Source organism: Dromiciops gliroides, chromosome 1 (assembly GCF_019393635.1).
Source record: "Dromiciops gliroides isolate mDroGli1 chromosome 1, mDroGli1.pri, whole genome shotgun sequence".
Classification (NCBI taxonomy): Eukaryota; Metazoa; Chordata; class Mammalia; order Microbiotheria; family Microbiotheriidae; genus Dromiciops; species Dromiciops gliroides.
The window spans coordinates 347,941,480-347,955,483 of record NC_057861.1 but is presented as its reverse complement, the minus strand read 5'-3'; the positions used below and the strand labels follow the sequence as shown (position 1 = coordinate 347,955,483).

The following is a 14,004-nucleotide window of genomic DNA, read 5'->3' as shown; positions in this document are numbered from 1 at the left end:
CCACATTGTACTTATCTTCAAGTTCTCCCATTTGCCCATATAAGCAAATGGGCATATTCTCGGTAGCACCATGTAGCACCAGCAGACATCCATCTAAGAGGTCAGGTGAAGAAGGATCGGTTTATCACAGAGTACAAGACTGTTAGAAATCTTAGCTCAAAGAGTACAGATTCTTAATTTTACAGGTAATAAAACTAAAGTTCAGAGAGATCCTGATTTGCTTGATGTCACACAAAACTACTAAACACAGCTTGAACTTGAACCCAGAACATTATTCTAAGTCTAGATATTATACCACCTGGGCTCTGTTTATCTCCACCTAAAGAAAAGAGGATGAGGGCATGGTGGAGGGGTTGAGTATTTATAAAATAAATGGCATTTTGTTGATCCAAAAATGTCAATTGCCTGAAATAAAATATCAGTTTGTTGTTTTTGTGTTTCAGAAAACCCCCAATTTGGGGTTTTCTTCGAAAAAACTGATCTCAGTTTGCCATTTCCTTCTCCAACTCATTTTACAGATGAGGAAACTGAGGCAAACAGGGTTAAATGACTTCATTTCACACAGCCAGTAAGTTTCTGAGGCAGGATCTAAACTCAGGTTTTCCTGAGGCCTAGCTACTCCTAAAATATCAGTACTGTGGGTCATTAGGAAAAAAAATTCTCTTTGTATGTATTTAGGAAAATAGAATGTTGGTTCTATTAAATTTGACTATGAGTAAGTTACTTTACTCCTTTCTGTATTGCAATTTCCTCATCTGCAAAATGATTATTATCTTCCCTACAACATAAAGCCACTGAGAGAATTCATTCCATTTAACAGGTTAAATGTCACTTGGGAAATAATATATCTGATTACTGAATCAGATTATAGAATATGTATATAGAAAGAACCTATGCATGTACATTTGATTATAGAAAAAAAGTTTAAATTTTTAAAATACATATTCAAGTACCCTGTTAAACCTTCTTTAAAGTATAATTACCATGAGGTATCAATAAACATTCAGAGGCAGAGAGAAAATATAAACACAAAGTAGTTGTATTATCTGTCATACAAAGAAAATAAGCATCTCGTAAAAACAAACAGAAAACAAAAAAATAAATAAATTAAATAAATTAAAATAAAATAAAATAAAATAAATAAATAAAATAAATAAGTAAATAAATAAAAGTAAAGTAAAAGTGTTTTTTAAGTTCCTTGATTTTCTGAATTCCCTCAATAAGATGAAAGAATTCAACAAATAAGTTACAAATAAATCCAAAACTGCTCTTCTCTGAAGTCCAAGTGATTTTTCTTCCATTATATAGTGTATAGACAAATGCTATCTTTTTTCTTCCAGTAATTGGATTAAAGACAAACCAAATTAAGTATCCTCAAGGGGCAACAAGAAAGATCTTGATGCAAAAATTGTTGCAACCAATAACCACTAATTAAATATGTGATACATGATAATATTCATTAAGTTCAAGAGCTGCAAAGTAGGGTCATGACCCAAGGGTATAGCATAGTTATTATACACTAACTATAAGAGGCAGGCTTGACTTTAACATGTATGTATTCAAGGGTATTTTTTTTTTTCTGAGTCATCAATGGTTCAATTTCAAAGCATCCCTAAGCACTATGGAATAAAACCGTAAGAGACCATTGAGCCCCCTATCTATCTCTGAAATACCTAAGCACTTTCCTATCTTTATTCATGCTTTTTTTTGTTGTTATTGTTCAGTAACTAGCCTCTCTTCACCTCCTTATACCTAGGTTCTCCCTCTCTACTGACTTAATGAATCAAAATTTTACACAGCCACCCTCAGACTGTTAGGGTGGCAGGGAGGTAGAGAAGAAAAGAAGTCAAGGTATTTCAAAAACCAATAAAGAAGACCAAGTAATACTAGGGATTAACCCAGAGAAGTTCAGAGGCAGAACTGGTACTAGATTTTTTTGGTATCATTGACAAAAGTTATCTTTTTAAACTATTTGTTTTAATGTAAAGAAAGAACAATAGTGTTTAATAGAACCAAAATAGATTAGCAAAACCCAGGCAAACATTTCACCTATCTCTTTCTCTTTCTGATAGTTCACATTTGCTCTCCTCCTTTTACCCTTTGACCAGTTTTTTTTTTTTTTTTTGCCTTATCACAATCAAGATTCAATTGACTTCACGAAGCAGATTGGGCAAATGCTCATAATGCCAAGCCACTTGTTCTAAAGGTAGAAAGCTACTGTTGGCCCTCCCCCTACATTTTTCCAGAAAAGTACAGGTTGCTACATAAGTCCGGCAAATGTCCAACTGGCCTAAGGGTTAGAGCTACAATTCCATACCCAAATCCCACAACCAAATCTGCAACCATCAAGGAGATAAGCAATTTCAGCTACAGGTCTTCTACAGCTGACTAATTGGGCAATAGGAAATTCAAAGTGTTATCTATGCTTATTTTTGTTTGGTTCCTTTCCTGGCTCAAGGAGATTAGACCCTTTTGTAGTGCAAAACTATCACATTAGGCATATACACAAGTCACAGTCAGGTTCAGCCCCCAAGGCAGAAGCTTCTGGAGTAGTTTCCATATATATCAAACTGGATAAGGATTAACCCATACTTTTCTACCTTAATCTCTGACACAACTCTGCTTTTCTACTTCCAGTTTTTTGTCCATCTTTGAAAAGGTATAGGTAACATGACAGTAACATAAGAAGTGGGCCACTGCCTCAACCCCTTCAGGAAGTAGGTGACAAGCCATCAATCTCTCTTTTCTCTAATGCAAAAGTGAGTTTGCCTTCAGTTTACGATAATATAAGAAGACATCAAAGGAAATAGGGGAAAGTGTGAATTCTTGAGGAGGCCACACTTTAGATAAAAGTCCCTAAGCAATTTGGGTACCACTAGAATTAACAGATGTTCAGTGTTTATACCACTAAGCCATAAGTCATGTTCTGCGATCTACAAAAATGTCCTGGTGGCCAGATAGGTAAGTAATGATAAACAAGTGAACAACACAGTAAGGACAACTAGAGTGCAGGGTACAATCAGCAGAATAATTTGGCAAAGCATTAATGTGTATTCTGGGAATAAACAACTCAAAAACTAGAACATGCCTCCCAAGATGCACAGTACTTAACTACCTGCAAATATGATGTTACTGAACAGTATAGGACATACATGTCTCATTTTGTTTCAGACAAATTCTATTCAAATACTTAAACTTTTAAACACCCTGGTTCTACAAAATGTATAAGTATTATACTATTCAAATTTCCAAATCCAATCTACTTAGGAAGCTCTAAAAAAAAAAAAATCAAAAACTCTCTTCATCATCCCCACTAAGACTTCTCAGTAGCCACATATATAGACAGACTTCAAATTCAAACCAGGTGAAACAAGTTATGGGCATGCGGCTATAATGTATCGTACAATACTTTCAAGTATCAACTTTCATGCATTCCGAAGCATTTAAACTGATTTAAAACACACACACACACACACACACACACACACACACACACCCCGTAGTTTAAACAGAATCCTTAGTATCATTTTTTCCCACAGATTTGTAGGAAAACAATAATTGGTGTTCTTAATAACTCTACAATGCTGCAAAATATGGATGTATTTGCTTAAGATTAAGTTATAGTTTCTATGTTGAGTAAGGTTTATTACCTTGGTTTGCTTGGAAAAACATAATAATAAATGTTAACTGTCCATAACACAAGTGTCCCAGTAGCCAGCAGTGTTTTACACACAGAAAGTACTTATTAATAAATGTTTATTGAAATGTACTCAAATTAAGTTTTTTAGAAAAAGAAAACTGTTGTCCTTTGTTTCTTAATTCTCAATCATACAATTACCAAAATAAGGGATGGAGGAAGAGACAGAAAGGGAAGAGTACTTTTAAGCATTAATTACTTAGGATAATAGCAAATTGGACAACAGTGTTTGAAACTTCCTGGGTTCAATATTTTCACCAAAATTCAGACATAACAATGCTTCTTAAGTGACCTGAATAAATCTTTTCAGTCACAGCTTCCAGTAAGAGAATAACTACTATGAAAACTGAAACTAAAGACATACAATTGTTTCAGCTTTTTAAAAAAGTAATATATGACCATTTAACCACAGTTTAATTGTAATATCAAAAATATAACTCCTGAATTAGTTATTAGGGTATTCAATTGCAATATCACAGAAAAATCTAGTCATTTAATGCAATATGTAACCCAATTTTCTTGTCTTTAAAACTGTTTGCATTTACCGTTTTAAAAAATGTTATCTTGACAATCTTAATAATAAAACCTACGCAATCAAAATATCATGCCAATTTCCTTTAAGACTACTTAGAGTACTTAAATTTATTCCCTGTGTAAAAAAGTAGAGAAAAATTAAAATTTCCATACCATTCTTAAGTGATTAGTAAAGAAATTTTGCACAGTACCACCGTAGAAAAGTCATGTAAAACTCCAGAAGTCTTTTCCTTCATCGGTTAGTTTCATAATCTGAGCTGTTTATCACTTATATTAAAATAGAAACGTTTCCTTTTAAAGATATATTGAAGTTAGTAGTTATCAATTATAACATGCTTACCTCAATGGCCAGGGCAATTTAATTTTCCTCTAAATTCATGAAATTATTCAGGAACCACGTCTTCAGCTGCTAGAAACTGTCTGATTCAGTACAAGTGACTTCTGACAGGTACCCTACAATTCACGTGTCTGTCCAACTCTTACTGCTGAATCCCTGGTTAGACCTGATCTCTAGCACTCAGATTTCTTTTCAAGGTTTTGTGCCAAATAAGGTGGAGAAATTTTAAAGAGGGAATATCCTTGCTATCTAAACACCCTAACAACAATCACTTTCCCGTACATTTCAATTGCCCTTCCTCAGCAAGGCAACAGGGGAAAGAAAGACTTGAATAAATGTTTTCCATAAGGAGCTGTGATTTAATCCTAAGGCACTCTCGCTATTTTTATGGTCTGTTCCACACTACTTTGTATAACCAAGCATCCGTAGCTCTACCCCACCCCCCCATAAAAGTCTTGCACTTCAGAAAGAAACCAACTAACGGCTGCCCCGTAAGCCCCTCCTTTCTCTATACGTTAGGGTATGCCGGTCACTCCCCCTCCCCCCCAACACACACGTTAGCACGCCATTTCCTACATTTATGGCCGCAATAGAACAATTACAGCCCACCCTGCATCCCCAGGTTCCCGTTACTTTAACCCTTCGAGCGCTGTCCGCTCTCTGCAGGCCATTACTCACCCCTGGATGCCCGGGCTGTAAGTCCTGGTCTTCCAGGGGGTGCCGGGTCTCTGCTGCTGTTCCTGGGGGAGATGGTTATTGTTCAGCGCGGCCCCCCGGCTACCGGACAGCAGGTAGTTCATCCCATAAGTGCTAGCTTTATTCTCACGTTTCCTGCGACCCGGATGGTACTGGTGCTGCTGGATGGAGTTGGATGAAGCGGGGGCAGAAGACGGCGAGGGCGGGGGCTGGGACTGCTGCGGCTGCTGCTGCTGCTGCTGCGGCTGCGGCGGGGGCGGAGGAGGTGGCGGCGCCAGAAGGTTACTGTTGGCTCCACTGTGCGGGTTATGGTGATGATGGCCATTCACGCTGTTGAGATTGTTCAGTTTGTTCTCATTGAAGTTAAAAAAGGCGCCGGGGCCTCCGCCGCCTCCCCGGCCAGGTAAGGTCCCACCGCCTCCCCCGGACAGAGTCCGCCCCGAGGAGGCGCTGCTTGAGGACGAGGACGAGGAGGAGAAGCCGGGGCTCTCGGTGCCAGACTCGTTGTTGGAAGAGATGGAAGACGACGAGGACACGGATGGAGACTTCTGCAGCCTCCGCCCGCCGTCCGCGCTCCCGGCCGCAGTGGCGGCGGGGACCAGTCCGGTCAGCAGCACGGGCAGCGCCGCGGGCGGCGGAGGCGAGGAGGCGGAGGAGAGGGAGCCGCTGCCGCTGCCGCCGCCACCGCCAGGAGTCGGAGCCGGGAGAGCAGCGGCAGGGCCAGCTTTGACAAGTGGGGTGCAGCTGTGGCTCCCGCCGCCAGGGGTGCAGGGAGAGGAAGCGGCGGCGGTCGTGTCCAGGGCCGGGGAGTTGAGGCAGAAATACGGCGGGTAGCTAGAGCTGCTCCGCCCCACTCCCTGCGAGGTCTCCCAGATCTGCATCCAGAGAGCATTAGCGGGTCCTTTCTGCTCGGGCTGAATCCAGGCCACACGCGGATCCATTCACCCTCTCTCCGCCGGCCGCCTCTCCTCCCCGAGCGGAGACGACTGCAAGCACACGAACCCTCCCCACCCCCTGCACGCACACGCACACACACACACACACACACACACACACACACACACACACACACACACACACGACACACACTCACTCACAGACCCGACCGGCACTCACTCACCCCAGACAGAGTAGGCTTGGTAGCCGGCAAGAGCAGCAGCAGCAGCAGCAACCCCGCCCCCTGGCTCTCCCGGGCGGCGGCGGCGGAGCGCAGCCCCGCAGCCCTGCCCTCCAGGCTCCAACGCCTCCACCCCCCACCCCAAGCTCACCCACACTCACTCACACACAAACCCGCCCCCCAGAGACAGACAGACAGACAGACAGACAGACACTGAGCGCCGCCGGTCGCGCGGTCCGGCCCCGGCGCTGCTCCAGGCCGGCTGCTAGCTCGCTCTCCCCACTCGGTGTCTCGGCCGCCGCCGCCGGGGTGGGAGGAGAGAGGGAGCAAAGGCAGGAGGGAGGGAGACTGTGAGAGGGAGAGAGGGAGGAAGGGAGGAGGGGCAGGGAGCGCAGGCGGTGGCGGAGGCGTCGGGCCCGGGCTGGGCTGAGGCTGGGAGGCCGGGGCCGGGACAGGCAGGGTCGAGGCCAGGGATGCGGGCGGGCTCCGGCGCTCGGCACGTTCCTGGCGGGCGGCTCCGGCCTTTCTCTCAGTCTCTCGCTCGCTCTCTCAGGGGTTCCCGAGTCACACGCCCCGGAGCGGGGGCCGCGGCGGCGGCGGCGGCGTTATCCACAGGCCGGGGGGAGCGGCCATCTGTAATGGGGCGGGCCGGGAGGGGGAATGGGGAGGGGGGGGTAGCCGAGGGGGCGGGCCCAGCCGCCGCGCAGCCGGCACAGGACGCCCCGGAGGAGGGGACCGGGCGGCGGGCGTGCTACGTCTACCCGAAGCCCGGGGCTTCTCGGTCACTCTCCGACCCCTGCTATTCGGGAACAGACAGTCCAGAAGACAGCAGCGCAGAGCAGGAATCCGGACAGAGAAGGAGGCTGCCGCCGAGACTCCAATGAGGGGAGGGGGGGAAAAGGAGGAGGGGCCGGGGGCGGGCAGAGGGAGGGGGAGGGGGGAGCAGGGAGGGCCGTCCTCGCCGGCAACAGAATTCGCACTGCGCATGTGCTGTCGATTTTAAATCCTCACTAGACTCGGCCGCCTTGGTTACCACGACTGCGCACTAGAGCTCTCCTCGGGACTGGCGGAGGAGAGCCTGGATTGAAGATGTTGGAGTACGCGACCGGGAGGGGCTATCGAGTTGGGGAGGGGGTGTCGGAGTGGCGTCTGGAGGGTTCGGAGACGGCTCACCCGCGCTCCTTTTAAAATGGACTTGGCCTGGGAAGGAGAGGGGTGTGTGTGTATGTATGTGTATGTATGTCTGTGATTCCAGTCCCAGCAGCACACACACATTCACATACACACCTTCTAGGCACACACGGATACACGTTGGGACCGGGGCCAATTCCCGGAGACGTGCGCACTGTCTGCCAGCAGAAACATTTGGAACCTCTCAGAAAAGCCGAGACGCCGGCTAACGGGGTCCCTTTACAACCCCGCCCGGCTCTCCAGTGCGCTTGCGCAGCAGGACCCCTTAGCCGCCACCTCTGGATGGAACTTTCTGCGCAGCTGGAGAGGGAGGGGTCCTACCCCCCTCCCCTCCACACACACGCCCCACGCCTCATGTTCTGGGTCCTAATTCCCGGAGGGGGGGAAAAGAGAGAAGCTGGTGAAAGCTGCCAAGACTTTTGCTGTTACGTTGAGGAGGGAGGAGGGGAGCGGATGAGGGCCCGCATTGATTGTGAGCCTCAGAGCTCAGCAGTTTCATTCGAGCTGCCTTCCTCCCTCTGTCATAACTGGGGCCATGCGCCTCCTACGCCAGGCCAGGGGCTGCCAGTCCCCGAGAAGCTGTGATTTATAGCGGATCATCAAACGGCCGGTTTTATTTTCTTTCTTCCCCGCTGGGCTCAAGCAAGTGCCTGCTAAAGCCTACTCCGAGAGGCGGCCTAACTTGAAAAGAGTCTGAATTGCCGTCCGTTGGCCCCTTTCCTCGGCTCCTCTACCAGCCCCCGGTACAGTTCCCAGCGTCGGAGCGGATTTCAAAATCTCTTTGGTCTCATTAAGCAAGAAGTCCTGGCAGCGGCACTCCCCGTGCCCCAAGTGCGAGTGGATCTGCCCCGCTGCCGAGCAACGAGCCCCCGGAGTTTACCCTGTCTGCCAAACTGCTAGTTTCAGTTTCATTTCCATTATACTGTTTCATTCAACAGGACTCTATTACATAAGTAACAAAAGTATAATAAATAACTTCGGCCTGGGTGGGAACAAGACCTACAGCAGGGTGCTAGAACGGGCCGGAAGTGGCAAATCAAAATTCCTGGGGTCCTGTTCCAGCCTCCAAACTGCAGAGTAGTTATGTTCTATTGGGAGGGAAAAGAAAGAAAAAGAAAATTTGCTCCCGGCACCACATTTGAAGCACAGTGTGTGAATATGAACAAAAAAGTGCAAAGTCCAAGTGTTCATTTCTAATGTTCGTTATGGATCGTTCCTAGAGGAATGTCTAGCCACACATCTGGTTAAAATATTTTTCTTCCAAAATAAACTACAAAGTTTTAGAAGTGTTTTGGTCCCTGATGTGCCTGCCTACTGAATTTTCAAATACTTTTCCTTGATACTTTTATGCTTCCTAGTAATAATACAAAATAATATTGCATTATAGAATTATTAATGTTGTAAGCAAGTTACTTTTCTTCTTAAACAATTAACTTAGTGACAAAATTAGACATACCAAAATTAATAATGCAAACATTCTCAATGAAATCACTTTTAGGCACCTAACTGTGGCCTAAAGTATATAAATTGATGTTCTCTCTATTGGCAGAATTCACTATAGTATTACCCAACTTTCTGCTACATTTAATTTCTGACCTGTGGTGTATGAAACTGGGCAAATCACTTAACCTCTTGGTGAACAAGAAAACCCTCTGTTAAGTTGCAGAGGAGTTGCCAGTCTTCACTAGTAGAAAGGATTTCCTTACTGGGAGTTTGTTCACTACAGATTTGATCTGGAGAGGAAAGAGAAGAATGTTAACCAGGCATTAAATCTTCTAAAATAGATATCTATTGATGATAATTAATTTTAAATGCTTATGCAATGTGAGATTTAGTGGCTATATTCCTGATAATGCTGAGTTTCACCCCACTTCTATTTACCATTATAAGATTTACTAAGCAATCACCCTGATACTGGGTTCCCACAGAAAGTAACAATTATAATCTCAGGCCTCAGTGAACTTTATGGAACTGAAGACAGATTAAAAAAAAATTATTGTCAGACTCATCTTTAGAAATCTCTGCCTTCCTTGGTTCTTAGTTTTCAGGCTATTATATAAAACTTTTGTAACATGTCCAACCTTTACTGACTGGTAGTGTTGAATGTGTGTCCATTTGATGATATTTTCATATTAAAAATAATATTAATATAAATTATATATTACTACTGCTAACCATTCTAAATATTTTACATACACCAACGATTTCATTGTATTTTGTCATAAGGTATTTTAGGAAATGATACTGTTCAATAAATAAACCAACTAAATAAATATTTAGACCCAAAAGTTTTTATGATAACCATAAAAGCTTATTTTGAAAAATATTGGCTACATAGAATAGGTCCATTAATAAACAGACTATAAAATATAGATAAATTGTTATATTGAGAATATTTCTATTTTACTTTCACTGCTTCCATATTTTCACATATAAGCTTATCATCTTATTCTTTTTAATTTTTAAAAAGAAAGTCTTTATTTTTCAATCCGTCCCTTACATTTAAATATGGACTTTTCCACCATTTTTATTTCTAATTGTACAATTTTTTCATAACCCCTTTATTGCAGGTTCTTCATCACATGCTCCTTTATTTTATTCACTGACAAACCTGATTATTCATGGAATCTAAATGTATTGCTATTTATTGCTGTGATTCAACCAGCAATAATTGTACCACCTTCTCAACCCCTTGCAATATGATTTCCAACTTGACTACTTTGTTGAAACTGATCTCACAGTGTTCTCAAAAATGACAAATTCAATGCAATTTTCCTAATTTTTCATGCCCCTGGACCTCTTTGTCATTTTTGATAATCTCTTCCCAGCCAACTGTCTCCTTCCCCATTTGGATGGATAGCTTCTTCTACCTGACTGCTTGTTCCCAGTATTTTGTTGATTTATATCCTGTCCCTCAAGTATGAGTTTGCCCCAGTTCTCTGTCCTTGGCCTTCTCTACTCTTTCTACATACTTACCTCACTTGATGATACCATCTATTTGTAACAAACTTGTATGACCTGAAGAGGTCATCCCAGGGACCATGTGCCCAGAGCTCCTCTGGAAACTTCCACAACTCCAAGTGACTCATTGCTTGGCTTCCTTTTCAGATGTCATTTCCTGAATGCCTAGGACCAAATAGTGGACATTTGATGGAAACATTTAGCATTTTAAATTGTGCAGAAAACCCTGAATGGTCTTTTGGTCATCCCCTCCCTCCATGTGACAGCAACTCTCCAGGTGGCATAATGTGACTTCAATTAGGGCTGGGAAAGAACAAGTCTTTCTCTACCTCAATATCATTGTGCCCTCCACTGTCCATCCCCACTTCAAGCATAAACTCAAATACATGGGCTTGCACTAAGTCCTACAGCTACCTTTGACCCTCTTGTGTTTATTTTTTCTTATCTCAGGCAAATGAGTGCCTGAGGAGAGATGTGTCTAGGATCTGAGGCAACCTAATAAGTTTGAAAGGTTTAAAAGTACTGGGTTGGAGCTCTCTGGCAAGGGAAGCTTCTGTATTGGAGAGTCAGCCACTGACAAAACATTTAACCCCAATCTGGCCCATTTTATGTACAACAAATGTGTACCAGGAATTGTTTGGATAGTGACCAGCTGAGGTGTGATATAATATGCCTAATTAGCCATTATGAAAAGTGGCTTATGTTCTGATTAGCCTGCGAGCAGATTGTAACTGTAGTTATAAATTGGACTTGAATTCTGTTCTATCCATTATGTTAATGTACCCTGTGATTCTTTTATACTTAGTATTCCTTTGCATGTAGGAATAACTTACCTGTTCTATGACCTGATTCATATTGTTTGTTCAGTACTTTTTTTTCTCCCTCCTTTTCAGAATTCCTTAGGTTTTTGAACCATAACCTAATTTATTGGGATGCAGTGGAAATAATCATAATAAAAGATAGCATTATATAGTACCTACTCCTATATAGTACCAGATACTAAATTAAGTACTTTACCATTATTATCTCATCTGATCCTCACAACAATCTTTGGAGGTAAGTGCTATTATTATCCGCATTTTATGGTTGAGAAAACTGAGGCAAACAAAAGTTAAGTGACCTAACCAGAGTTAGACAATGAGTGTCTGAGAATGCAAAACTCGGGTTTTTTCTGATTTCAAGCCCAGCACTCAATCCACTATGCCACCTAACTGCCTATTATATTGTTTATTATAATTTATTTATCTAAATTATAATCACCTATGGTGGGGAACTTCATGTGTCAACAAATTTGAGAAAAGGGAGCCCCCTCTCACCAGAGACCAAAACTGAATGAACACTGTCAGGACAACATACCTGGGTACTGGACAAGGAGGGGAGAATATCCTAGGCTCCGTGTTTTCAGCCAAGCAGTTCCTCAATCCTAGATACTCAGGCTTATTTACTGTTTCCATACAATTGACTTCCAAATGTATGTCTAACCCTACCTATTTTGAGAATTCTAATTGTATGTTACAATGAATGCCACCAGGATGTATTTTGCCATATCAAACTCAACATGTCCAAAATAGAACTGCCTATTCCCCCTGCCAAGTTTCCTCTTATCCAGACTTCACTATTTTTGATGAGGGTATCACCATTCTCCCAGTACCCCAGTTTTATAATATGGAAACTTCCGGGCCTCTTCCTTTTCCCTCTTCCCCATTCCATCAGTTACCAAGACCTATTCCCCTCTACTGTAACATCTTTTGCATTCATCTCCTCTCCACTCATACAGTCAACATCCTAGTTCAGACATTCATTCTCTCAATTATTTTCATCATGGTCTCCTAATTGGTCTCCTAGTCTCAATTATTTATCTTCTCCAATGAATTCTTCATATAGCTGCAAAAATAATTTTCCTAAAGCATAGGTCTAACTCCATTACTCCTCTACTTAAAAAAAAAATTTTTTTTTGGACTGGTCTCTATTGCTTCTAGGATTAAAAAAAAAATCACTAGCTAACTATTTAAGCTTTTCCACAATCTAACCCTAACCTACCTTTAAAGATTTATTTCATATGACTCATCTTCACATAAATCTATATTTCAGGGAAACTGACCTACTGGACAAGCTGCCCCCCATGCCTGGAATTTACTTAGTCTTCATCTATTTCTTTATCTTCCTTTGAGACTAGCACAGTTAATAGCTATTCTTTCCTGATCTTCCCTGTTGCCTCTAAACTCGCTGTATCATTCCAGTATAAAGTTAATTTCTTTGAAGTATTCTTTTGTTTATTCTTTGTATCTCCAGTAACTTACACAGAGTTAACACTCAGTAAATATGTTGAATTGAATTGAAATAAAGAAACAATATATCTACTAGAACTTTAAAGTATAATGTATAAAAATCCTCTAAGGGTGACTTTCCCTTTCTACATTTGTTATTTTTCTTTAAAAGATATTTTAATAAGCTTCAGGAGCCTACACATATTTTTCTTATTTGGTACAAAACCCACTACTTTCTCCCCCTTAAATTCTTCAAAGCTCAGGACCTGTGATTTCATTGATACAAGAAATCTAAGGTGAGAAAATTCCTTCTGGCAATGCAAGTAAGCACTTTCTCTGAAACTTGTGGTATTAACGGGTTGCCTAGAGTTCTGAGAGGTTAAGTGACTTGCCCATGAGAAGTGATTAGTGAGTGTCAGAGGCAGCCCTTAAACTCAAGTCATTCTGACTTGGAGGCCAGCTCTCTTTGTAGTGTTTATGCTGTGCTTGCTACCTTTCAAACTTTTCAAAAAAGTACTATCTCCTTTTTAATGACCATTCTCTTTGAAAGTATAATATATAACATTTCTGGGAAATGTTATATGGCTCTGTTATATGAGCTGCAGAACTTAAGAGGGGAAAAAAGTTGACTGATGCCATGCCACAATGATTTTGTAGCACAAAGAATCACAGAAGATTTTAAAAGATCAAAACCATAACTGAAATAGGGCTCTCAATATGAATATTTTACTTAAAAGCAGGTGAGGTTGGAGTAGCATGGAACAGTCAGAAAGTATACTCATTCGAGGAAATCTAGGAATGAAAGGGGGAAGCATTGTGGCAAGAAAATCACTGAAAGGAAAATCAGAAGCTATTCTGTCATTGGAATACACTATAAACCACCTGACACAGAGGCATGATATGAGTGATGAGAGGCATACATTTTCCAGAAATCATCTGATATTTTCTCTCTCTGCCAAAAGCAGAATAAACATACAGAATGGGACACATACCAGTCACAACCAATGTGTGGATTTCTTTTTCTTAATAATATTTATTTGTTATTAAAAAAGGGTTTTATTTTTTAAGGGGAGTGAAACTATAAGGGAGAGTAGGTCATAGTGATAACAAAAACATAAGAAAGGAAAGAGCATCAATGAAATATCTTTTAAAAATACATAGATGGGGGCAGCTAGGTGGCACAGTGGTAAGAGCACCGGCCCTA

At 42.2% G+C, this 14,004-nt stretch overlaps 1 protein-coding gene across 2 annotated transcripts in view; it reads right to left on the bottom strand.

The window, feature by feature from the left end:
- The window catches only part of TENT4A (terminal nucleotidyltransferase 4A), a 99,335-nt gene extending 92,323 nt beyond the window's left edge, over positions 1–7,012 (bottom strand). For both annotated transcript variants that reach the window (XM_043976017.1, XM_043976018.1), the window contains exon 1: positions 5,247–7,012. In XM_043976017.1, coding sequence (XP_043831952.1) covers positions 5,247–6,205 — 959 coding nt within the window. In that variant the 5' untranslated portion in view covers positions 6,206–7,012. The remainder of the gene's footprint in view (positions 1–5,246) is intronic.
- Between the last annotated feature and the right edge of the window lie 6,992 nt (positions 7,013–14,004).